The sequence below is a fragment of the Nymphaea colorata genome, chromosome 4 (assembly GCF_008831285.2).
Source record: "Nymphaea colorata isolate Beijing-Zhang1983 chromosome 4, ASM883128v2, whole genome shotgun sequence".
NCBI lineage: Eukaryota > Viridiplantae > Streptophyta > Magnoliopsida > Nymphaeales > Nymphaeaceae > Nymphaea > Nymphaea colorata.
In genome coordinates this window covers 408,687-434,326 of record NC_045141.1, presented here as the reverse complement: position 1 = coordinate 434,326, position 25,640 = coordinate 408,687, and the positions used below count along the sequence as shown (strand labels likewise).

The following is a 25,640-nucleotide window of genomic DNA, read 5'->3' as shown; positions in this document are numbered from 1 at the left end:
CACATGCACATCAATCACATACATTAAATCATATACATTATATTTTCATTAACTTTAGTGAATTCACAGTTCCTTTGGGTGCAACACAGGCACATGCACACCATGGGCGGCCTACAGCCGAGAGACAACCCCCGTGGTGGCCCATAACAGTATGGATCCATTTCATCCGCTGCAGCGGTAGAACACTCATCCATGGATGTGTGAATTCCAAGGAGAGATACTCAGCCTTCCCTAGGACACCTAGGTTGGGAAGGCGGGAGCCCAACGCTCCAAGCACATCACACAACAGTACCTTGGGGCCTTGCACCGCCTGCGCTCCGAACAAGCGAGACCAGTGGTAAAAGCGGGACGTCTCCCAAACACATAGCCACATCCCACTGGCCTCTCATCTCTTATTCATTCATTCTTATCATTAGAATAATGCATTCACAAACTGACTGGCTAGCTCATGAGGTTGGTACACTCTACGAGTGCACTCACACCTCTAGTTGCTTCCACACGAGGTCTACACATAACACTAACAGTCATAGCTAGCCGTCATACAATATGGGTACAATTACCCTTCAATCCATTCATTTACATTATTGCCCACAGCAATGAATATGCAACAAAACACAACATTCGTATCAATTATCACATCAATCATATCTTTGAAAAACTTAGCCAAACCATAGAGAGTAGTCTCGATCTGCGATTGACTCGTAGCTGTCCTATGCAGTTATCATTCTATGATGCTTTCCAACGCATAATTGGGGTCGAGGAGACACTCGACTCGATACCCCGCCTCATCTGTCCTATACAGATATCAATTCTAGCATGCACATGCAAATGCGTAACCTTTTCAAAACAACTACTAATAACCTTTCAAAACAATTCATATCATATATCAACGCATGAACAAACATACATATACTTATTCACAAGACAATCAATCAAGTCACATCACAATCCTAGGATCCCATGGTCCTAGGAGCACACAATCACCCATTTGCCCAAGCATGGATTTGCCTGGAATGTCACCATACCTGTGGTGCACTCACAAAACTCTTCAAAATTCCTCAAGCTTCGAACTCAAGGTCGACGGGACGAGCCCGGGTGTACCTGCAGACATAAACAAAAGGTAAGACTTCTACTAGATACCTAAACAATTCAAACAAATACAAAACAAAATCCTTGTGGCACGTGTCATTGCCTCAAGAGGGTGTCGACGGGTAGTGTCGACCAACAAGCTCTCCAAAAGACCTCCTCCTTACATCTCGACGTTGCCACCAACATCAAGACCCAAAGTCATCAATCCATCAACCACTAATGCCTTTCTTGCAACTTTCTTTAATCAAGGCGTCAACCCCGAAGGCACCTCCAACTTACGTACACTTTCCTTACTTAACTCCAAGACGCACCCGTTCACAAAAACGTGTGTTACAAGCTCACTAAAACAGTCCTAAATCTTCCCCACAACCACACAATCTCTACCATGCTTCCCTATTACCTCGAAAATCAGCATCATGCTTAAATGATCATTATAGGCATTAATCAACGCTTTCCCACATAATCCTACACTTTCCTCAAAAGCAAGGTCGCTTGCATGCAACCCAAACCATCAATTCTACCTTCTAGCATGCTCAAACAATAATTATACATGCTCCAAAGGAAAATATACAATAAAATGGGTTCAATTATGTCTTGCTCACCCCAAGTCAAGAGTCTAGGCTGCTGCAATCCTTCCGGCAGCCACCTCACAAGTCCAAATGATTCCCAAGCAGCTAAAATCCTTCAATGCCGCCACACCAAGGCCTTCTAATCACTGTTATGTGGGGAAGAACACGTCCCCCAAACTGGAATCCAATCAAACAGTGATAAAATCAGTAAAGAAGAGCGCTTGATTGGGGAAAAATGGAAAAACAAAACGAAAATGGGGAGAAGAGCTCAAGTAGGGAACGTGAGGGCAGGGGAAAAGCACTGACAAAAGAGACGGACAGAAGAGAGAGTGAGGGAAGGAGGGTTCAGACAGAAAGGGGAAAGACGGCAAAGGGGAGGGAAATCGAGTGGGGCAAAAGAGGGAGATGGTGAAGAGGAGACGGACGGGACGAGGAGTGAGCTGTAGCAGAGAGGGAGGGAGAAATCATGTGGCAGGGGGGGGGGGGGGGGTGCTGTCGAAGGAGGGAGAGGCTGCATGGGAGGGAGGAGAAGAAGCAGACAGAGAGGGCGAGAGAGAGAGAGCTTACCACGCTGCCACCGTCGCCACCGCCGCCGTTGTCGTCGCCATCGCCGCTGCTCCACCCACCGTCCTCGATCTTTACTGTGTTGGTCGTAGCAGGCGAAGAGGGGAAACGACAGAGAAAAGGGGAAATGAGGAAGGGGAGACGGGCTGCAGCGTCGGGGCCCCTTATGCGAGTGGGGCTCGGGTCCGGGTCTGGACCCTGATCCGACCCGCTCTGCCAAAATAACGAGCGTTACATTCATATTTCTCAAGTTTCCACTGTCAACAATTTTCTGATATGCTCCCAAGAACTACATCTTGAAAGAAAAACAACTTCCAAACAAAACCCCCAATAATAATGAAAGTTGCAACTAATTGTCCACCTTGTCTATTTCAAGTCAATACAAACTGTGGTGCCTGGTGGAGACATGACCTCATGGAGAAGATCCCTTCAGCAAAAAAGTCCACCAAGGGATACTAATCATGAGATTGAGCCCACATTGATTCCATAGAAATCCTTTGGAAGCTATGTCATGAGATACTCTATTATGGTACCTGTTTCATATCCCTTAAAAATGGTTATATCATTATCCCTATGCTTTTAGCCATATCCCTGCAATATAGTTCTAAAGCATTTGCAGGCTTTACAACAGCACATGGACGCACAAACAAATAGCTTAATAACATTAGTATTTATCTTATTAAATTTGACTAGGACAAGCTTCCATGCCTCTACAACTAGTAAGCCTGCAATAGATCGAGATGTCATCACCAATAATTCTTTTAGAAAACAACATAGCAACAGGCGAGCTAGTTTTTTATACTAAAAACCAGGTCAAATAATAGAGGAAAAATGGGGTAGTAACCGACCTCCACTGCTATTATCCATTGAGGACACTTAACTCCATATATTCCAATCTGAGAACCCCACAAGTTACAAGAACAATTCATATTTTGTAGTTTACAAGTTATAAATTTATAATTTGCCATTGGCTTTGCTGTCAAGAGAAAGAAAGAGCTAACAAGGCATTGTGTGATTGCAAATAATGCTGGCTAAGACGTTAAATAACAAAACTGATCTTCGACCCTCTCTCTCTCCCTCTCAAAAGCCATCTATGCCACAGGAAACACAAAAACAGAGCGTTACTCTAGCTACTTTCGTTCCTTAAAGCTAACTGAAAAATAAAAGGCTAATGGTATGTAGATTGTCACCTGATTTTAGAGAGAGAGCAGCGGACAGAGAGAGAGCAAATGCCGTCGGTGGAGGAGAGAGAGCAGCAGATGGTGAGATAGTAGCGGGAAGGGCATCATATTGTGCCCTAAATCGATTTTTACATTCATAAAAATTTTAAAAAATGGACCAAAATAACCATGGTGCGGTTTGAGTGCACCTGACCCACGTTTAATGCGAGTCGGGTGCGCATCGACAATTGACGAATGTAGTCAGGTGTGGTTGACCACACCTGACTCATGTTGACTGACTCTAGGTGCGAATCCCGGTCGCACCCATACCCACGTCACGTAATCCAGGTCGCACCCCTACCCACGTCACGTCCACGCGGGTGTGGATCCAAAAATGCAGCACCCGTGTGACTTACACAATAAGTGATGCAGAAATCAAGCGAGATAGGAAAAATTGATAGAGAGGTCGAGATTGAGAGAGAGTGAGATCAAGATGGAGAGAGAAGTAGGAAGAGATAGATCAAGGGAGAAACAGATGCATCATCGGTTGACCTTTTGGGCAATGAACAACAGTGGAATTGGATGAACAGTGATGGAAAGAAACTAACTCCATGTTTGGGTGGAGGGAAATGAGTGGAATAGAAAGAAAATATAAGGATAGAATTGATTGGATGGAGGGAAAAAGTCTAGGGAAAAGAAAGTTTCAAAAAATTGCATGTTTGGAAGGGAGGGGGAAGGAAAGGAAAGGAAAATTGGCCCCTTATCAATCCTTGGAAGAAATTGGACTAAATTGGTTTAAATTAACTAATAGCCTCAACATTAGGGCACACATGAGAAATTATCATAGGCTAGACAAAGTGGTCAGTGGAGTCAACCGTTGTGCCGGTCGACAGAGCCCCTAATAGGGCTAGGGCTGCAAACGAGACGAGTTGAGGTCAAGCTCCACTCAACTCCACAAACTCGAACTCGAGCTTGACTCGAACTCAATTTGAGCTCCATATCACAAACTTGAACTCACTCTATTACACAACATCATGCTTGATCTCGACCCGATTACCTCATGTTGTTTAACTCAGTCAACTCGTTTATTAACTCATTCAACTCAGTTATCTCACGAAGTTTAACTCGTTTAACTCAACTAGTTTAACTCCTTACAAAAGCATATTGGCAGAATCAAAATTGTAACATAATAATAAAATAGAAGATACTCAAGGTAATGATGGTAACAAGATCTCTTGTATTGGATCCATTTTCAACTTCTTTCTGGTTTCCTCACCACCCCACTATAGAAATTGTTTCATTACATGCTGCCCAAATAGCTTCTTTGAACTGACTCATTGTATATTTCTTCCCTTCGTGAAGATTGATTCCTCAAAGACCAAATTTTCCAGATTAGTAGAAAATGACATTGAGTATTAAGTGTAACATGGATGTGTTGTTAACCTCAAGCAAGGACTCGAGCCCAATATCCCCCTCAAAGTAAGGATAGCATAAGCAAATTCAAGTAACATAGTAATCATTTTGCTTATCTAGCCAATATGATCTAAGGATATTTGAGATCATTGAGAATCTCATATCCGCATATTTAAGGTTAACGCCCCTCATCCACCTCAAATTCTGAGGTTTTGGCTATAAACCTAGGATCTCAAATCCTCTTTTCACATAGGGATGTCAACGGATCGGATTTGAATCAGATATACCCTTAACCGTATACATTTTTTAGATATTCACATATTCAGATTTGAATTCATATTCGAATACAAATAAATAAAAGTCATCCAAATCTAAAATCTGATTTCACAATTCAAATATGAATCTGAATCTGATTTTTACATTCATATCTGAATCTGAATCTGAATTCAAATTTTGAACGGAATTTGGTCAATTTTCTAAGAGTATTAGATATAGGATATTTATTTAAAAATAAATCCAATCCAAATTCGTATCTGAACATGTTTACATAATTACGTATATCTGAATCCAAATGACATTGGATGTCATTTCTTAAATCTGAATCCAATCTGATTTTTTTCTATATCTAAGTTTTTCGTAATTGTTCGGTTGAATATCCTATACAAATCAGATATATTGATATCTATATGTGGATCCCACATAAAAGGATCTTAGATCAACCTCAGATCTAAGATAAGAGGGTATTCAATGCACCCTAATGGTTTCACCATTATGCTTCCTTCTAACTTTATAATGCCTAAATATTATAAAGTTAAAAGGAATGACAATGAAGACAAAGCCTACTCAAACTTCTAAAGGCACGTGCCCATATTATAAGTCTAGAAATAACATTTTTTCATAAGTTGTGGAAGTGTCCCTATGTTCACTTGCATGGCAAAATTGTAAATAATTTTTAACAAAGTACCAATAAACCATTTATATTTGCTGAATTTTCAAATTGGTAACTCTTGATAGATGTTGCTCTCCCTCTCCCTCTCTCTCTCTCTCTCTCTCTCTCTCTCTCTAATTGGTCACCTTTTAATGCGTGAAGGCTTTTCCACTCTCCCAACGAGTTAGGACAAAAAATATCTCCAATCTCGTTACGAAAAACATATTTTTCAAGTTTATGCATCAACTTGCTAGATGCACAATTCTCTCATCTATGGATCTTTTCTCTTAATTTTGAGTTTTGTAGATTCTCTGATGTATACAAAATTTACAGATAAATCTTCACGTTAATGCATGCAGATTTGAGATGTTTTCCACATTGGCAAAGTTCATGATTTGAAGTATTTTCTGTTTTGCTTTTTTTTTCTGCAAAAAACCTATGTTTTTTATTCTATATATTTTTTGTCCTTAAAAACTTTTTCAAAAATTTTAAATGTGGTTGGAAGCTTGTTATACAAAGAGTTAGTATGGAAATCTTTGTGGTCATTAGATACTATTACATGAACTTTTGTATTAATGAAGCATGAATTTTGAAGTAGATTTACTGTCTTTTCTTGGTCAAATTTTTGAATGTCTCCAAAATTGCTTCTGAAATTCTTTTTTGGATTTTTAAAGTTCTACAGATTCTCTATCATGCCAAGAATCTATAGTCTAAATTTCAAATCAGTTCAAGTTGTTTTGATATGCTGAAACTTCCCTTAAAACTGTGGGATTAATTTTTCTGTAAGATAATTGCCAATTTTCTTGTCCTTCATTTTTACCGTCTTTGATATTCATCAATTTGATTTGATCAGGTCACATCTTGAAGAACGAGAGATTCGAGAACCATATTACTCAATGTATAACTGGTTTTGATGTTTCTTTTATTTGAACTGAATTGCTGATAAAATTTTTTCACAAGGGTCTTTTTTATTTCTGTATGAGCGCATGATAGCTTGCTTGTTAACATTTCTAAAAATTTACTATGAATGAACTTTTCTTTTCTTGTTTCCCTTGTTTTTATTTTAAACCTTCAAAAAAATGTTTTCAATTTTATTTTTCTATGGTTCATAAGTTTAATTTGTCTAACTTTTTTTAATGCTCCCTTGAATATAAGTTGAGAAAAATAAAAATAATCTGATCCTCATTATAGATTTAATGACTTAATAAATATGCACTTATTTTCTATTTTTTCTTTATTATGCATTTCTTGAGCCCACCACGCCTCCACATGTTTGACCAGGCCGGTGAGCATTAAGATGGACAAACTGAACAATATCGAGTGCAAGACGTGCTAAGCCTTTGTATCGGACCAAACACTTCTAAAATTCTTAGCTATAGATATTCAGAAAGGGAGTGGTCCGTGCAGAACCTTTTCTATACTCAAATTTGAACGGGAAGACTAGGCAGTACCATGTCCTCCGTATGTGGATCGAATACAAATAGATGGAGTTATTCGGTACAGTTGACTCATTTTGATCTGGTTATAGCATGTAAATAGATGCAAATGTGAATTCAGAATTCCATTTATATACAAATCACAAATCTAGGACCTAAATCTATTATTAATTACATTTTCAATGCAGGCTTCGAATTTTTGGTGCAACCGTGCAGCTTGAATTGTTTAGCATTAAACGTCAAACTAAACCTGAGTTGAATTCCAACGGTTACCTATATCAGGGTTCAGGAACATTTAGGGTTCTAATTCATTGGGACATGCACTTGGCTAAGGACTTGCTACATTGTGCTGAATCTCAATCATGGAGCCAATTATCTACTTACTAAAATGAACAAATATTTATTTTATATCTTATGTAGCTTATAATAAATCCCCGCCCTTCGACAAGTCGTAATAAAGGTGCGGTACATATGTAGAGAACTTTGCTTTCAGCATTTTACTTACTCCGGAAAATAAAATACCAGCTTGTGCTGTCTTAAAAATTATGTCCACTTTGGGACCCAATAGATGCAAAGTTTGGCTGTTCGTAGACCTAGGAATCATATGCACGGGAAAAAAATCGTTATGCATGTAAAACATGGCTGCACATTCAACATGTTGATAGGACCATGCTGAGGGACCAACCCGGAAGGTCATGAACTGAAGAAATAGACATGCGAAATCTCAAAGAATGCAGACAAGAAATTTGTGCTTGAAGATCAGACTGAGCTTCATTCAGAGCCACTTTCTTTTTCCAACTGCTACTGTTTTGTCCCACTAAAAGAGCAAAACATAACCATTTCAATGCTTTGATTGTGATAGAATTTTACTCCAGGAGGGGAAATTTGGTAGTATAAATGTGATATAAACTGCGATTGACCAGATCTTCACCCTGACAAATTGAGTCCCATCCCACAAATATACCTCAAGTATATTTCTACAAGAAAAATCTTAACAGCCCGAACTATCTACAAGAGAAACAATAATGATCACTTAAAGATGAAGTTTACCTCATTCTTTGCCATCTTCAGGTACAGCTTCCAAAAGATTGCGTTGTGCAATCCTATAGTACAGTATAACCATGGTCGCCATGCATGCCCTGTGAAGGAAACCCAGCATAAGAACTATGTGCATGGGATATGAAAACAATAAACGTGACAGAAAAATCTTGTTAACACGAACACTATGAAGCAAGACGAGTATGTAGACAAAACAGAACAACAGTTGTCCATGTCAGTGTTTGCATGTGTTTCCATCTGTCCCTTTTTTTTTTGTCATAGTCTTTAACATATTCTTTTCAGTTTTCACCCTTCTATGGCTTCCTCTAGGCTAGGAAGCCACATGGCATACCTTAGTTTCATCCACCTTCAATGACCACAACCTTATCTTTAAACAGCTTTAATCAGAGTATAACAAAAAGGACATCAATAGTTCAAAGTTTATGACACAAAACACTGAAAGTTACATACATGATTGCCAGAAAGAGAAGCATTTTTCTGGGATCCATCCTTGAAGATTTTGAATGCCGTGACCGCCCTTCATTAATGTCATCTGTTGCATTCCCTTCCCTATCTTTACGTGGAGGTGCAGTCACAGGCAATGTTGGCAATGCACTTGACCAGAAAGGCAGCAAAAGTCTGAGGAACTTATGATGGAAAGGGCCTGCAACTCATAAGATACCAGTGTTAGCAAGATGTCAGCATCCTAGAAGTAAACTAAATTTATAACAAGTAATTTATGTGTTTATATGTGGATATCCGACATGTACATATGATGAATACATATAACTAATACAAATAGTAAAAAAAGCTTTCATTATTCATTGCTTTTCTTCTGTATACCTGTCCAGCTTCCATCAGGTTGAGAACTATTGCTATTAAGAGCTAAACTTAGAGATCCTACGAACAGTTCATCCATGACCTAATAGTACTGCTGGCATTAAGAACCACACACTGTTATAATTCAAAAGTGGTTCATTCATTCACAAGCCCTCATCCTTTGCAAGGTGTCACCTCTTATCTCTTAAGTTAGGAAGAGGCTCATGATTTTATTTTCATTTTCCCAGAACTCTTATAGACGAATGGGAGTTGGCCCCAACCTACACCAATATTTATTTGCTTTCATATGATAACAAAAAAAAAAGAAAAAAAGAAAAAAGAAAATGCACCATTAATTATCCTATCTTTATGAGTAACTGGAAAGCCTGAATTTATCATGCATAATAGATATGATGCCCAATTAAAACTAACAATGATCAGATCTCCTTGTGTGTAATTAGTAACCAATAGAATTTCAAAAGGTAATCATATGTACATTAACATTATTTACAACCTCTAAATGAAGCAAATGAAATGCTAAATAAAAGGACATGTACATTTAGAAGCATTTAATGAAAATAGATAAGCAAATAAATACATTTATTAAAGCTTGTTCACACTCTCTTGGTCTCGTACGCACTAAGGGATAAATTTTTACTTCTCCAATGTGCATACCATTTAAGGGTAAGAGAAATGAGAATGCAAGAGTACAAAATATATCTTGCTGCTCTTACTCACAATTTAAAGTTTAAACATCAAAAGAACATTTAAAGAACAAACTTGAGATCCCAAAGCTGCAAGACAAACCTCTACGAGAATACTTCTTTTGTGTTCCATCTTCATCATCCGCATAATATGAAACTTCTGAATTATGTCGATCAACATTGTAACCAGCACTCTTTCTCGTTGTGGCACCAGGCTGCATCAATGTAGGATGTTATGAGTGAATGTAGCAACTGTATGTCAATGAACTTCTAGAAGTAACTAGCAAAACTATTGGAAGTTCATGACATGTATTGACTTACACCAACAGGACTTAAGTTTTTAGAGAAGTTTGACTCCTGACTTGGGGTAAATTGCTTCCCCATAGAGCTCGGACCATTGATCTCAATGATATCTTCCACTGATAGCCTTGCAGTGCCAGAATCTAATGGATATCCACCAGCCAAGCTTTCCTCTTTCAAGGTAGAGGGCTTTAGGCCCATATCTTCAACTTCAGGAGATATTCCCATAAGTGGGCCTGATGAGAATGCAGGAGGAGGAGCTCGGGATTCTGCTTTCGGAAATGCAACTTGGTTTCCAAGAATGTTCTTTTCTAGGCCACTCTACAAGGTGAATAGGAGAAACTTTGTTAGAAATAATTTTTAAAAAGAACAAAACCAGATTGAATCTTGGCCTCTCTTAAATCATTGTATTACAAAATGATGCTCCATGATTTACCTGAACAAGTAAATGTATAAAAGAGTATAAAAGATGGATGATGTCATTTAAATCATGAGAATTATTGGATAAATTCTACTATCGCATGTCAAGAAAATCTTGTCAAAAATTCATGATTTTGCCACAATTCAAGTCCACCGTACAATAATGTTACTTTCAGCATCTTCTCCAACTAACGAAGAGAATTTTACTAAAACAATTTCAAACCGGAATGCAGCTTTGATGAAAACTTACCGTAGAGTGTCTACCTTTGAGGGACTCAAATCAATAAAGGGAAGTATAAGAGAAAAAGTAAAACTTCATGTTGCCTGATGGAGAAGGGGGAGAACGAGAGAGAGAGAGAGAGAGAGAGAGAGAGAGAGAGAGAGAGAGAGAGACGAAAAAGTGATTCAATTCATATCGTGCTCTAATCTCTACTTAAAGAGAGATTAGGGCACGGCTGTGGCTGTTACAAAAGTAAGACAACTAAAATAGTAAAAAGACAAAAGAGAACCCTAACTTTTAAATAATCAAATGACTACCACACTTAAAGCCAAACTTTCTAATTTCAACACTCCCCCTCAAGCTGGAGCATAGATATCAACCATATTCAGCTTGTCACAACATCTAGAGAAATCACCAATCGGAAGAGCTTTCGTAAACATATCTACTGCTTGATCTTCAGAAGCTACATGAATTGTAGACACCACACCTTCTTTTATAAGATCCCGAATATAATGACAATCCACCTCAATGTGCTTAGTTCTTTCATGAAATACTGGATTGTTTGCAATATAAGTGGCAGCCTTATTATCAGAGTACATTTTCATAGGTAGAGAAACATGAATACTCATATTCGTTAGCATAGATTTAACTCACGTCATCTCAGTCGCCGTTTGAGCCATTGCTCTATATTCAGATTCTGCACTTGATCTAGAGACTACATTTTGTTTCTTGCTTCTCCATGATATGAGATTGCCCCCAACAAAGACACAGAAGCTAGTCGTGGACCTTCCATCATCAACAGACCCTGCATAGTCAGCATCACTGTAAGCAGCAACTTCTGGAGATTCACCTTTCTTAAAGAAGAGGCCTCTGCCTGGGGATGATTTTAGGTATTTCAACACCATCAACGCCGTGTCCCAGTGGACTTTTCTAGGCTTTTCCATAAACTGGCTTAATTTTCCGACAGCAAAGCTAATGTTTGGTCTTGTTACAGGAACATAAAGCAGTTTTCCAATGAGAGACCTGTAAGATCGGGAATCTATTAGTTCTGATTGATCATCATGAAGATGAATACGTGGATTCATAAGGAGATTAGCCGGCTTGGTCCCTAGCATCCCTGTGTTCTGCAGTAGGTCAAGGACATACTTCCTTTGAGACAATACTACACCTTCTTTGTTCTCCACAACTTCAATACCAAGAAAATATCTCAAGTGACCAAAATCCTTCGTGACAAAATGCTTTTGAAGGAAAGCCTTTGTAGCAAATATTTCTTGACCACAACCACCTGTCAAGATAATGTCATCAACATATACTATCATGACAACTATACCTGTGGGGGTCTTCTTGATGAATAGAGAATGATCCAAAGGAGATCGTTCAAATCCACATTGTGAAACCACCTTTGATAATTTGTGGAACCACCTCTGATAATTTGTGGAACCATGCCCTCGGACTTTGTTTAAGTCCATAGATAGCCTTCTTTAGCCGACACACTTTACTACACTCCCCCTGTTTCTCGAACCCTGGAGGTTGCTGCATATATACAGTCTCCTCAAGATCACCATACAGAAAGACATTCTTCACATCAAGCTGATACATAGGCCAATTAGAGTGTACCGCAACAGAAATAATAAGGCGAATAGTGCCCAACCTGGCCACTGGAGAGAACGTCTCAAAGAAGTCAACCCCGCATGTCTGAGTGTAACCTTTAGCCACTAATCGAGCCTTGTATCGCTCTAATGACCCATCTGAATGATATTTGATTGTAAATACCCATTTGGAGTCAACAATGTCACAATCTTCAGGTGGATCAACCAACTCCCAGGTACCACGCTGTACGAGAGCATCCATCTCATCTTGCATAGTTGTTCGCCATTTATAGTCTAGTAAGGCCTGTTGATGACAAGTTGGGACAGTATGAACTGCCATAGCATTAAGAAACTGTTGTAAGTTATCATCAAGATGGGCAGTGGAAACAAAGTGAGAGATAGGATGCATGGTACACTGTCTTTTGCCTTTGCGCAGGGCTATAGGCAAGTCATCTGAAGGAACAACATCAGTTACTTCAGTGGAGCTCACATCTTGAAAAGAGTCTGATGGTCGACCATGAGAGGGATCTTGTCGTCGAGTGTAGACCAATGGAGGATCCTGAAACCTATTCATAGTCAGAGTAGGAGATGGAAAAGATTGCAACGGGACAGGAGGGATAGGTAAAGGGATAGGACATGGCATTTCAGATGACACAGAAGTAGGACTAAAGTAAGACTGAGATTCAAAAAAAGTGACATCTGCACTGATATACTCTTTGTGAGTTACCGGATCAAAGCACTTGTACCCTTTTTGGTTTCGAGGATAGCCAATGAACACACACTTAATAGCTTGAGCAGCAAGTTTATCACGTTTAGGCCCAAGGATGTGAACAAAACAGGTACAACCAAAAACTTTTGGTGCAATGGAAAATAAGCTTCGATTGGGATAAACAAGTTTAATCGGTACTTTGTTGTCAATGGAGGATGATGGCAAACGATTGGTCAGGTAACAAGCCATGAGTATGGCATCACCCCATAAGTATGCAGGTACATGATTATAAAGCATTAGGGTACGAGCAACAGTTAGAAGTTGCCTACGTTTTCGTTTGGCAACTCCATTCTGTTGTGAGGTATAAAGACATGTAAATTGGGGAGAGAGATCATTTTCAGCATAAAAGGTCATTAAGATAGATGATTTGAACTCAAGAGCATTATCAGTTGGAATACACTTAACCACAAAACCAAATTGAGTCTTTATTTCAATAACCAAGTTTTTGAGAATACAAATTACTTCAGACCTTTTCTTCAAAAGGAATACCCAACTGACTCGAGAATAATCATCAACAACGACAAGGAAGTACCTAAACTTAGCTCGGCTAGCAACCCTGCTAGGCCCCCATACATCAACATGAAGAAGATCAAATAACCCTTGACTTGAAGGACTAAGAATCGAAGGAAAACTACTACGTGTGTGCTTGCCAAGTTGACAAGCCCCACACTGAAAAGACTTTGGAACTGAAAGATTAGATAGGAGAGCATAGAGCTTGGGTGCTGAAGGATGACCAAGCCGAAGATGCTACTGGAAGAATGTAGGCTCTGATGTAGAAGAGGTAGCAGCAATACCTATAGGAGCCGACAGGATGTAGATGCCCCCTTTCTCATAGCCGCTACCAATCATCTTCCCAGTTTGCAAGTCCTGAAATGAGCATGAACCAGGGTCAAAAATAATGCGACAGTGTAAATCAGTAGTCAACTGTTTAACGGAGAGTATATGAGATGAAAATTCAAGAGCATATAAGACGTGAAATAGTCATAGACTGAGAAAGCTTCACATCTCCATAACCCAATATGGGTGACAGTCTACCATCTGCAATTTTGACATGACGTGCCTGGGGAAATCTATGCAAAGTAGTGAAAGACCCATGTCTACTGCAGAAATGTCTCGATGCTCCTGAATCAATAATCCACGAAGTACCTGAGTCAGACGTGGAAGGACCCGCTGAGAAGGCTCGATCAGTCAACGCTGTGGAAGCTGAAGCCTGTGATGCTTTGTGTGCTAAAAATTGCTCATACTCTAACTCTGTCAATGCTAACTGTAACTGTCTCTGGTGCTATACTAGACGAAGAGTCCTCCACTGTAGGAGTGGCAGCCTGCGCAGAGCCCATAGAAGAGTGAGTAGGGCTCTTGCCCTGTTTGGTGACCATATTTCTTCCCTGCGACAAAGAGGATGGGCGACCATGTTTATCCCAACAGTGATCCTCTAAGTGTCCACTCTTTCCACAATAAGTGCATTGGAACCTCCCACGACCCCCAGTTCCACGACCTATACCTCTTCCTTTGGCACTATAGGTGGTGCCATGACCACGACCACCCCCCACAGCAAGAGCAGAAGCTGGCGTCACACCAGCTGGTTGAGACAAGCTAATAGCCAGACGGCTAAGTCTGTTGTATGCATCAGAGAGATCAAGAATTTCACTTCCAGTGAACATCTGATCATTAGCAGCAGCATACTCAGGAGAGAGACCAACAAGAAACTTTGCAACCATAGTAGGTTCAAAGTGTGACTTATAACAAGATTTGCATGGAGGACGCAAGAATTTCAGATGTTCATAGGTAGCTTTAACTGTTGCAAAGTATTGTGATAAGTCCTGATTTCCCTGTCGGAGGTTCTGCAACTCTTCTTCAAGTTGAAGGATTTTACTCACATTCTTATCTTGTGAATATGTCTGTCTAAGGAATTCCCACATCTCTTTCGCAGTAGTATAGTAAGTAATAGTAGAAGCAATTTGTGGTTGGATGCTATTCATAATCCAAGACAAAACCATGTTGTCGTCCTCTTCTCAGGTTATGTACTTCCCTGACTTGTCAACAGGCTCATCCTCTTCAATTATGTGTCTCTTTCGATGTCCTCTGACTGACAACATAAAGGACCTGGACCACAGTTCATAGTTGTGTCCATCTAATTTAACCGTAGATCCATAGGAGAAGGGATTTCCAACTCCTTTATGATCGTTACCACCCTCTGATTTGTGGTTCTCAGCCATAATGAATCACAGCAAAAAATTAAGAATGAGAATACCAAGATAAAATAATATGCAGCAACTTCACGCAGACGTCAAGAACAAAACGAAGAAATGTGCACAAGCTTCTTTCACAACCCCGAACAGCAAGAAAAAAAGGAAAACCTTGCTGAAAATATTCTGCTGAAAGCACACAAGAACAAAAAGGAAAAGCTTGCTGAAAATATTCTGTTGAAAGCACAACCTTATTAACAAATTCTGCCGCTGCTTCTTCTATTCCCAACCCCTCAACTCTCAAACAGCAAGTCCACGTCTTGCGTAGATAAGTTCTGCATATATTCTGCCTCAACTCTCAAACAGCAAGTCCACGTCTTGCGTAGATAATTCTGCATATATTCTGCTTCACCAGAACCTCTGATCATGCCTTAAACCACAGCCACACAAACAACATATCAACTTTGCTTCAATACTCTAAACAGCATCCATGAACAGCACGTAAAACCTTCTCCACACACTCCACTTGAGGATCTGATCACGCCTTCCACATAGGCGAGATCAGGTCCTCCTCCACGCAGCAAGAAAGATGAGAGAAATCAGTGATCACGCCAGCAGCAACCTGAGATGATCACGTAACCAACAGCCTGAGAAGATACAGCAAGAAAGACGAGAGAAGATCACGCCAGCAGCCTGAGAAGATCACGCTAGCAGCAGCCTGAGAAGATCACGCCAGCAGTGGCTCTGAAACCATGTTGCGTGATGGAGAAGGGGGAGAACGAGAGAGAGAGAGTGGGAGAGAGAGAGAGAGAGAGAGAGACGAAAAAGTGATTCAATTCATATCGTGCTCTAATCTCTACTTAAAGAGAGATTAGGGCACGGTTGTGGCTGTTACAAAAGTAAGACAACTAAAATAGTAAAAAGACAAAAGAGAACCCTAACTTTTAAATAATCAAATGACTACCACACTTAAAGCCAAACTTTCTAATTTCAACACTTCACAATTTGAATAGCAGATACATGAAAAATAATCAAAACATCTAAAGCACTCAAGCCATGTTGAGAAACGACTCGAGTTCACCTGGATCATTGATTCCTTCAAATTCAAATGAAGGCGAGATGAAGAATCTTTAATATTCTTTGGAGGCCATATCTGCAAAAAAGAGAAAGAAAACAGTCAAATAATTTTTGTACATTCCAGGCATTAAAGACAAAGGCTATTGATGAGAAAGTCATATAGAGTGGTAAATGTGATTCTGTGATTTTATTTTCAGTTCTCACACTCCCACAGTCCAACATAATTAGGGTGTTCAGGCATGTACGATAATGCAACATGACAGTTTTTGGATCAGAAATATAAGGACGCTCTTCTCCAAACTACATGATAAGCAACAGAATATATCATTCCTGTAACTTTGCCAAGCATATGCATCCAAGATTTCAAGAAATTTTACAGATTCCTGCCAACATGAAATGAAAGCATATCTCCACGAAATATTCATGCTTTTAAATATTATTATTGTTTTCGTTAAGATTTCATTATGAGAAGTATTCTCCTATACACTAGCTCCATTTTACAGCATTAAAGAACCTGTTTTTTCAAATTCCAAAGTCTATCAAAAGTCAAAAGTTAACCTTGTGTAAACACCCCATTTTTTGTCATTTTTATCCCCAAAACGCATCTTGAGTCCTATGTAACACAGAGGCTGCATTTTGGGTGTTGCACTCACGTCGACGCCACATGGGTGTGGTTGTCGACTCGGATGTGGCTCCAACACGCACCCGAGCACAATCAACAAGTGTCGGGTGCGGTCAGCAGCACCAGACCAAAATTTTCCATTTTTGATATACAGGAGTAGGGTACGGTCAACCTACGTCGAGTCTAAATGTGTCTTTTTTTTATTTTTTATCATTTAAAAGAAACTTAAGTGGTTTCTTCCAACAACCGGCGATTCTCACCATTTTCCGCCAACCTAAGACCAGCTAGCTGTCTTCCAACAACCGGCGGAACCTTCAATCTTTATCCAATGCAAGGCAGGTAGATTGTCTCTAGCACAGTCCACTCCGGCAGACTGCAGGCTGTTTCTCTTCAGTGGCTGAGCCCCTTTTTATTATTGTGGCAATCAACATTCTTATTCAGACATCAGATTTTTCTCCGGCGTCCGCACATCTCTTTGCCTTCCAAACTCCAGTTTAAATTTTAAACAATCCCTTTTTATTTTCTTCACTCAGACGCATTATTTATTGTATCAATTTTGTAAGACGATAATGTTGCTCAATGTTATGTTTTCTTTAAGTTTTTTTATTCAATTTTTTATGTTTACTTTTCGCTGTTGTTAAGTTTTTTGTTGAATTGAGTGTGATGCATCATTATTACTCAAGTCAAGTGTGCATCAAAAATGGACAATTTTGGTCGGGTGCAGCTCACCATACCCGACACAAGTTGACCACGCTTGGGTGCACGTTGGAGCTGCATCCAAGTCCACCTGCACCCACGTTCCGTTGATGGGGATGTGGCACCCAAAATGCAATGTCCAAGTTACATAGGCATGAATAAATTTGGAATAAGTCCTTGAGTTTGTTGGAAAACTCCAACAACCTCGAGCCCATCAACATACATAACATGAGTCATCTAGAAAAGACAAAAAATAGTATGCATAGTCGGGGAAATACAGGTAAGAGGCACAGGGAACTACAACTAATTAAGAAATGATTCTCTTGGGAGAGTGCAGTGAACACTACTCCTAGTTTGGCAAATACTACTTTTGTGAATGTTTAGAACCCAATCAAGGAAAGAAATTTATTGGGAAAATACCGGGAAGGGTTTTGGATGCTAGCAAATACTGAACAGCAAATAGCCTGCATCTAGTCAAAAAACACAATATATGGTATTTTCGTGAATGAATTTGACAATGGAGAATTATTTGCACAGTGTGGCAAATAGCCTGGAAATCTGCAGGAAAATACACCATGTCCCATTTCAGTAGAATTTTCCAAGTACAGTGATTAACTGTAGAATATAGCAAATACTGCCCAGACTATTTGTTGCTTCACTTCTTTTCTATAAATAGACCAACTCAAGGCCATTTGCTAGGCATCCCTTCAGCCTTCACCCTCTGCCTTCTATCACAATTTTCGCCTTTTTACTCAAGTTTCTAAATACTGAATCTACTCCTCTATTTTTATGGAAAAAAAAAAAACCTAGCTTTTATTTACCGTTCTGCTGTATGTACACCATTTTCACCACTACACAAGCAATGGGAAATCATCAATCAGAAAGGTCACCATGTTGCTGCCAATCAAGTGTTGCTTCAGTGTTCAACACTCAGTTGAAAAGTTGACCCAAAAAACAAGGTCAATTTACTACCCTAATTTCGTCAAAACAATTCCAAATATTTCCAAAATAAGGGACTGTCAACAAATCAAATTTATCAATTTCCAATCTCAAATCCATTTTCAAGAAAAATCAAGTTTCCAAATACTTTACCAAAATACTAAGGATGAACACTAAGGGCAATAGAGGAAGATGGCTGACTACATATGATTATGAATCCAAACACATCCCATCATTTTTAAGTATTCTTTCACTATTTTTTTCCAATCCTCTAGTTTCCCAACCTTTCATAAAACTTGCCAAAAGACAACGAGCCAACATTAGCTTTAGACCTTTAGTTTCATTACCCTAATAAAGGTGCCGAGAATGGCTGAACTTCACATGGAGGACACAGGTCTTACCATTTGAATACAACATTTTTCAAATTCAGTCATGTTTCAAAAATAAAGTTTCCAACCACTTTCAAAAGCTTCTTTAAGAGAAAGATTTTCCGAGTCATTTCTTTGTTTCTGTCCTAAAATTTGAACTCACATGTTTACGCTTTGGCAATCCAAAGAAGCCAAGACAAATAAATTCAGATCATGGTTAATATAAGAAATCTTTATTATCAGCCACTGCCACACATTCAGATATTGTCAGTCCAATATATTCTTGGCCATTTTTAACAGGTTGAATCAGTGTTTTAAGACTTGCTAACTCAATTGAGTCGGGTCAACTCGGTCCCTTATTGGGCCAACCTTGTTTATGCTTGAAACACTACATGATTCAGTTTGACTCAGCCTGACTCAGTTACACTCAGTGGAAACTCGGATTGACTCAGCCGAGCTGAAACTCCATTTGACTCTGAACAACTCTTTTGACTTGGTCTGAAACTGATTTGACTTTGCACCAACAAGATGATTGCTTACTAACTACTAAATTTTTTATTTGAAGCATTGATACACGCAAGCCATAGTGGACAGGTTGGGTCTGGTCTGTTAAGTATACAGATCCATTCCTATGGATGTAAACATAAGAGAGTTAAGCCGAGACATGTCAGCAACTTAACGGGTTACAATTTTGAAATCAGATATAAAACCTGGTGGCTGATGGCTTGTCAAGGAGATTTTAGTCTGAGGAAGCCAGACCTGCTAACCTAGAACAGTTGCATAAAACCTCGCCCACCGTTCAAGAGATGAGAAGATAGGAAACCTATCCTGGGCGCCAGGAGGCAGAGACTAGCACCTAGGCAAAAAAGGTGACCAATTTTTTTGTTTTTAGTTATGTTAATATGTCAAGATATTTTGATTAACTATGAGCAATATTTGAAATATGGAGAGTAGTAATATAACAAGCATAATCAACTTAAACAATCAAAAATTAATTGTTGTCTTCATTATATATGCAAAATCAATAGAAGAAGTTTAGCATTACTCATTAAATGTAATCTAATATACGGAAAAAAAAAATTCTTATCTCTAGAAGAAGGAACGTAATTCAACAAGAAGACTTTAATCCATCTGTACTTAAAAAAAGACAATATAACAAAAAAAACCTAACAATACATAATAGTCTATGTCACATGGGAGCGGGTGCGGACCAAATTTCAAAATCACGGGTAAGCGGGTGCAGCTGACCGTATATATATATATATATGTATATATTGTTGACGTGTTTTGTTATTTGGGTCTTAGTCTGGGTTTGGGTCTGGACCCAATCCAATCTGTTGGGATCTATTTATGCCATTGTAACCCTAATTTTAAAGTGTGAATAAAAATTAAGTGAGAGAGAGACCAGCTGCTAGTGAGCGTTGGATCCTCCTCTAATCGTGGTTTTTTCCTCGTGTTGAGGTTTTTCCACGTTATGATTGTGTTTTGTGATTTCATTATTCAGCATGGTATCAAAGCCGATTTTTTGAAGAAAAAAAATGGTCGGTGTGAAGTTCTCGTGAAGCTGGTGAAGTTCCCGTGGAGCACTACCGTAAAGTTCCTGCTCCTCAGCTAATGCCTGCTGTTGCCGTTTTTTGTTTTTTTGTATTGAAGTCATCCACTGTCGAAGTTATTTGTTGTTTGTTGGGACTCTTCCGCTCGAGCGGTCTGTCCACTGTCGCCTGACTGTCTGTTGTCTTCACTTAAGCCGCCGTCTTCAGAACAGCCATTGCCGCCAACACTATGGCAGTTGCCGCTCGAACTATCTCTCGCCTGAGCAGCAAACAACGCCATAGCAGGTGCAGCGTATCTCTGCGTCACTGTCACTACCGAAACCTGCCTGTCGTGGAAGCCTTCGTTGTCTGCCTGTGCTGCACGGTGTCATCCGCTTGGCCTCCATCCTTCTGTCCATTGTTCCACCCTCCCAGAACGACACGTTGAAGTTGCCATCAGGTTTTCCGACATTCCATTCCTCTTTTTATCCCTGTCGCCGGCACCATATTCCATTGCTGTGGATGAGACTCCTCTACTCGACGCCCTTTGTCTGACATTGCTTGGAATCTCTCTGCGGCAATGCCCGACGAAGTTTGCCCCTTCGCCTGACCACCTGAGCCTTTATCTAGGGTCTGTTGTAGTCGCCCCGAAGCAGTCGCCCAATGCCTATGGTGTTATGCCGTTGGCACTATCTGCAACTGGTGTCTGTTATTGCTCGAGCCATCTTTGCTGCTGTTTGAGAGGTGTCTCCCGAGTTCCCTGGTGAGCCCAACAACCTGTGTGAGGAACCTGCCCTGCTGCGCATCTGCTATCACCTGTTTCTACTATATCCTTGTGCAGCCGGCGTTCCTGCCTTGTGCCACAGTCGCCTATGCAGTTGCTGTCGCTGTCTCTGGCTTTGCCTCTGTTTCGTTGCGACTGTCGCTGCCTATTGTTGTCTTTTCAGCCATTGTTGTGGTGTGACCTTCATTTTGTTGGGGCCTTAGTGCTAGCTTTGTGAGGTTGTTGCTGCTGTTGAAAGCAGAATTAACTGCCTTTGGTGCTCCGTCTGTCTTTTGCTGGCAGTTCTTTCATTTTCATACTCTTGGCTTTCAAAGTTATTGTCTTATGATGGCGGAATCAGATGCATCGACTGTTAGTACGAACCAGGCAGATGTCGGAGTCTATAAAACTGAAAATGTTCCAGTTCAAGTCACTACTATACGTCTCACTAAGGACAATTATCTTTGTTGGTCTGCTGCTACCAATATGGGGATTGTCGATCGGGGGTGGATTGCTTATGTCAATGGGAAGAAGACTGAACCACTTAAAACTAGCCCAGCACGGGATACATGGTGTGTTGAAGAGAACCAAGTCAAAACTTGGATTGTCAACTCTGTGTCTTCCGATATTCAACCTTTCATTCTTCGTAAGAGGACTGCCAGAGATATGTGGGTTATTTTAGAACAGATGTCTGGCCAGAAAAAGAAGGATGTTCAAGTGTATCAGCTGATGAAGGATGTCTATGCCCTACGGCAAGGAGGACTTTCTGTGGCAGACTTTTATGCGGCATTGGAATCAAAATGGGAGGCACTTTACTACTACTCCGATCATACTTGGAATTGTCCCTAAGAGCAGCTGCGACATTGGACCAAGGAATGGAAGAACAGGGTGTTTTTGCTCTTGGCAGGACTAAATGATGACTTCAAAGGTATAAGGAGTCAAATTCTTAATTTAGAAGAAATGTTTAGCATTGAAGATGTTTATTCTCGTATTGAAGCTGAAGAGCAAATACGCCTTGTTATAATAGAAAAAAGGGGGGCTCATACCTCATATAATGAAAGGTTTGCTCTTGTTAGTCAAGCTCCTACAGGGGCTACCCGTCCCTCTCGGAAATGTACTCACTGCAAGAAACTTGGTCACACCATGGAGTTTTGTTGGGATTTGCACCCTCAAAAGAAGAATAGAGTTGGAAGGTCTTCTAGTGGGAAGAAGAGTATTTCTGATGTTACTAATCCTTATGGGGGGAAAACATCAATCTCTGCCGATCAGAATCGTGAGCTTCGTGCATACAGAAGCCAAATTGAAACTAGTCAGGCAGAGGCATCTGATGATGTGAGAGTTAATTGCGCCCTTGCTATCTCAAGAGAAAAAGGTAATTCTTGTATGGAGTGGATTGTTGACAATGGTGCCACCCACCACATGACCAACAATCCTAAGTTTTTTCATGAGTATAAGCTCTCGTCAGGGAAGGAACGTGTTTCTCTTGCCGATGGTTCCTCTATCTCTGTAGCCGGAAAATGAAGTCTCTCACTTTTAAACAAGTTCTTAGTTTACAATGCTCTGCATGTTCCTCATCTTCCCTTGAATCTCATCAGTTAGCAAGATTACAAAGGAGTTGAATTGCAAACTTTTTTTTTATGCTAATCGTTGTGTTTTGCAGGACTTGGTGACGGGGAAGAGGATTAGGAGTGGTTTGGTTTCTAAGGGACTATATCGGTCAATCTTGTAAAAAGCGTATCGTAAGCCGTATCGATCGGGCTTTAAGATACATCGTATCGTAAAATATCGTAACGTATCGTAACTGTATCATATTTTTTAAAAAAATAATAATAATAAATCAGGAAAAAATGAAAAAAAATCAGTAAAAATAATAAGTTCTTCATAGAAAACATGTTTTAGATAATGATAGACTTATTATTGCTATAAAGTTACGCGTTCATCATTCATTGATATCAAAATTCATAACAATAACATTCTAAAATGAAATTTCATCACAATGAAATTGTGAAAATGTTCAATGCCAATACATATAAATTGAAAGCACTCTTGACTCTCATTCATAATCTTCATCATCTCCATTCTCATCCTCATCTCCATCTTCTCCTTCATCTTCATCTTCATGAATTTGAAGATCCTCACCAACATATTCAGCACCAGCAGACTCTCCTTCATCAACAAATTATTCTCTTGCTTCAGCTTCAAGGTTGAAGCATTGAAGATCTTCATCATCAAATATTGTAGTTGGTTCTTCCTCAATCCATGGCTCTAGATCTTCAAAGTTTTCCAACCTGATATGATCAAACTGAGATGTGTGCTTCCTTGCTGATGATTTTTGTAATTATCTATGTTAAATAGGAGAAAACTTGTTAATGTATAATTATATATAAATATATATATATAATCAAATGTAAATATTAAGCTATATTACCTATGTTTCAACCTCATATTATATCGAACAAAGACAATGTCATTCAACCTTTTATGTTCGAGCCTATTCCTTTTCTTGTTGTGGATATGTTGAAAAACACTCCAATTCCTTTCGCATCCACTAGCACTGCATGTCTAGCTGAGGACTTTAATTGCAAAACGTACTAGGTTTGGACAATCAATCCCAAACCTATTCCACCACAAATCTAAACAAAAATAAAACAAATTTCATGTAAAAGTTAAAACAACATAAAAGAATCAAATGTAACAAATGCAAAGTAAATTAAAAATTTCTATGCATTTACCTAGACGCATGGTTGTCCTGGCTCGAACGGCACCAGGTTCTCCCATGTCCCCAAAACAACTATCATAAAGATCCAACTCATTGTGCACAGCATCTTGTTGTCTACAATCTGCGACTAACACTAAAATACAATTTAACAGACCATGCGTGACTTCTATGTCCATGTAGTAGAAAATCTAATTGCAGGATTTAGATAGTAAGTTGTTGCACGAAAATGTTGATGAAGTTGTCCAGTCCACCTTTTATATATAATCTTCCATATGGGCATATATAATTTTTTCTTCGCTTTCAAGTTGTCTCGAATTGCCTCTTTTGCTTTATCCATAACCTCATATAAGTACCCTATGGAAGGCCTATCCTCGCTGTCAACTAACCGGAGAACTTGAACTAATGGAACACAAACCTTCAATAGCTTCACACATGATTCCCAAAATTCGTTATTAAATATAATATCCACAACTAAAGAAGAATTTCTTTTATGAGCATGTGGATATGCAGCCCATTCTTCACTAGCGAACATCTGCCTCAACGGAGTTCTTTGTTTCATTATACTCTGCGCAGTCAATACATTTGTGACAAATCTAGTTTGTGCAGGTCGTCTTAATTCAACTCCTTTTGTAAACTTTTTCATCAAACTCAATACATATGCATGATTATGGATAAATTTTGTAATCTCTTGGCATTGGTCAACAGTTGATTTCATATCATGCATCTCACTAAGATCTTGCAGCATTAGATTAACACAATGAGTGACACATGGACTCCAATAAAATGTTCTATACTTTTCAAATAACATATCCCCTGCAGCTCTATAATTTGTAGCATTATCTGTAATAAACTGTACAATGTTTGCAGGTTCAACTTTTTGTATGACATTATCAAAAACATTGAACAAATCTCAGCAATCTTAGGAACATCAGACAAGTCAAGAGATTTCAAGAACATTGTACCTTTAAGGCAATAAACAAGAAAATTCACAAGTGTTCTTGACTATGTATCAGTCCATCTATCCGGAGCAACATGCTTCCTTCCAACATAATTTCAACTGATCGCACTGTTCTGATACTTCTTTCACCATAGCTTGAAGAAATTTACCCCTCACCTGATGATATGATAGCATTTTGAATCCAAAGCCTATAGATGCAATTGCATCTGCCATGGCTTGGAACTGAAAGGAACTAGTTGCATTAAAGGGAATACATGCATCATAAAACCACTTACATACCGACAGTAGTGCTTGATGTAGCATATCTTTAGATGTCATAGCAGCACAAATCTGTGGCTGACCACTTGGGCTTGTATATGAAGGGGACAAGTTCTTAATAGAACCAACACTGGACCTACCGAACTCTATCACTAGGTGGTCGATGACCACGCCTAGCCCTAATATCTGGTGCGGTGAATTTATTTCTAATGAATTTACTGAGTATCTACTAGATAATGGGATCACTAGACAGATTTCATGCCCACATACTCCTCAGCAAAATGGAATTGCTGAACGGAAACATAGACATATTGTTGAAAGCGCCGGCTGCACCTTTGCCTCCATCAACTTCTTCTTCTCTATCCTCTCTTCTCAATCATTCTTGTTTTCGCCCGGAGAGACACGAACTTCTGAAGATTCTCACATGGTATCAAAGCCAGGTTACATCGTCCTCCGGTGAGTGATTTCAGCTTGAAGTATTCTGCCCTAAATCTTATTTTTCTG

The 25,640-nt window shown here is 39.4% G+C and overlaps 1 protein-coding gene across 3 annotated transcripts in view; it reads right to left on the bottom strand.

The window, feature by feature from the left end:
* The window catches only part of LOC116252475 (uncharacterized), a 56,772-nt gene that overhangs the window by 10,650 nt on the left and 20,482 nt on the right, over positions 1 to 25,640 (bottom strand). For 2 of the 3 annotated variants that reach the window (XR_004172219.2, XR_004172220.2), the window contains exons 5-9: positions 16,286 to 16,357; positions 10,042 to 10,341; positions 9,824 to 9,935; positions 8,669 to 8,861; positions 8,210 to 8,298 (exon numbers count right to left, since the gene is read on the bottom strand). Coding sequence is in view for 1 of the 3 variants with exons in the window: in XM_031626756.2 (XP_031482616.1) it covers positions 8,211 to 8,298; positions 8,669 to 8,861; positions 9,824 to 9,935; positions 10,042 to 10,341; positions 16,286 to 16,357 (765 nt within the window). In the remaining 2 variants the exon portion in view is untranslated. Of the gene's footprint in view, positions 1 to 7,986; positions 8,299 to 8,668; positions 8,862 to 9,823; positions 9,936 to 10,041; positions 10,342 to 16,285; positions 16,358 to 25,640 lie in introns of those variants that run through there. The other variant, XM_031626756.2, reaches the window with a different exon arrangement.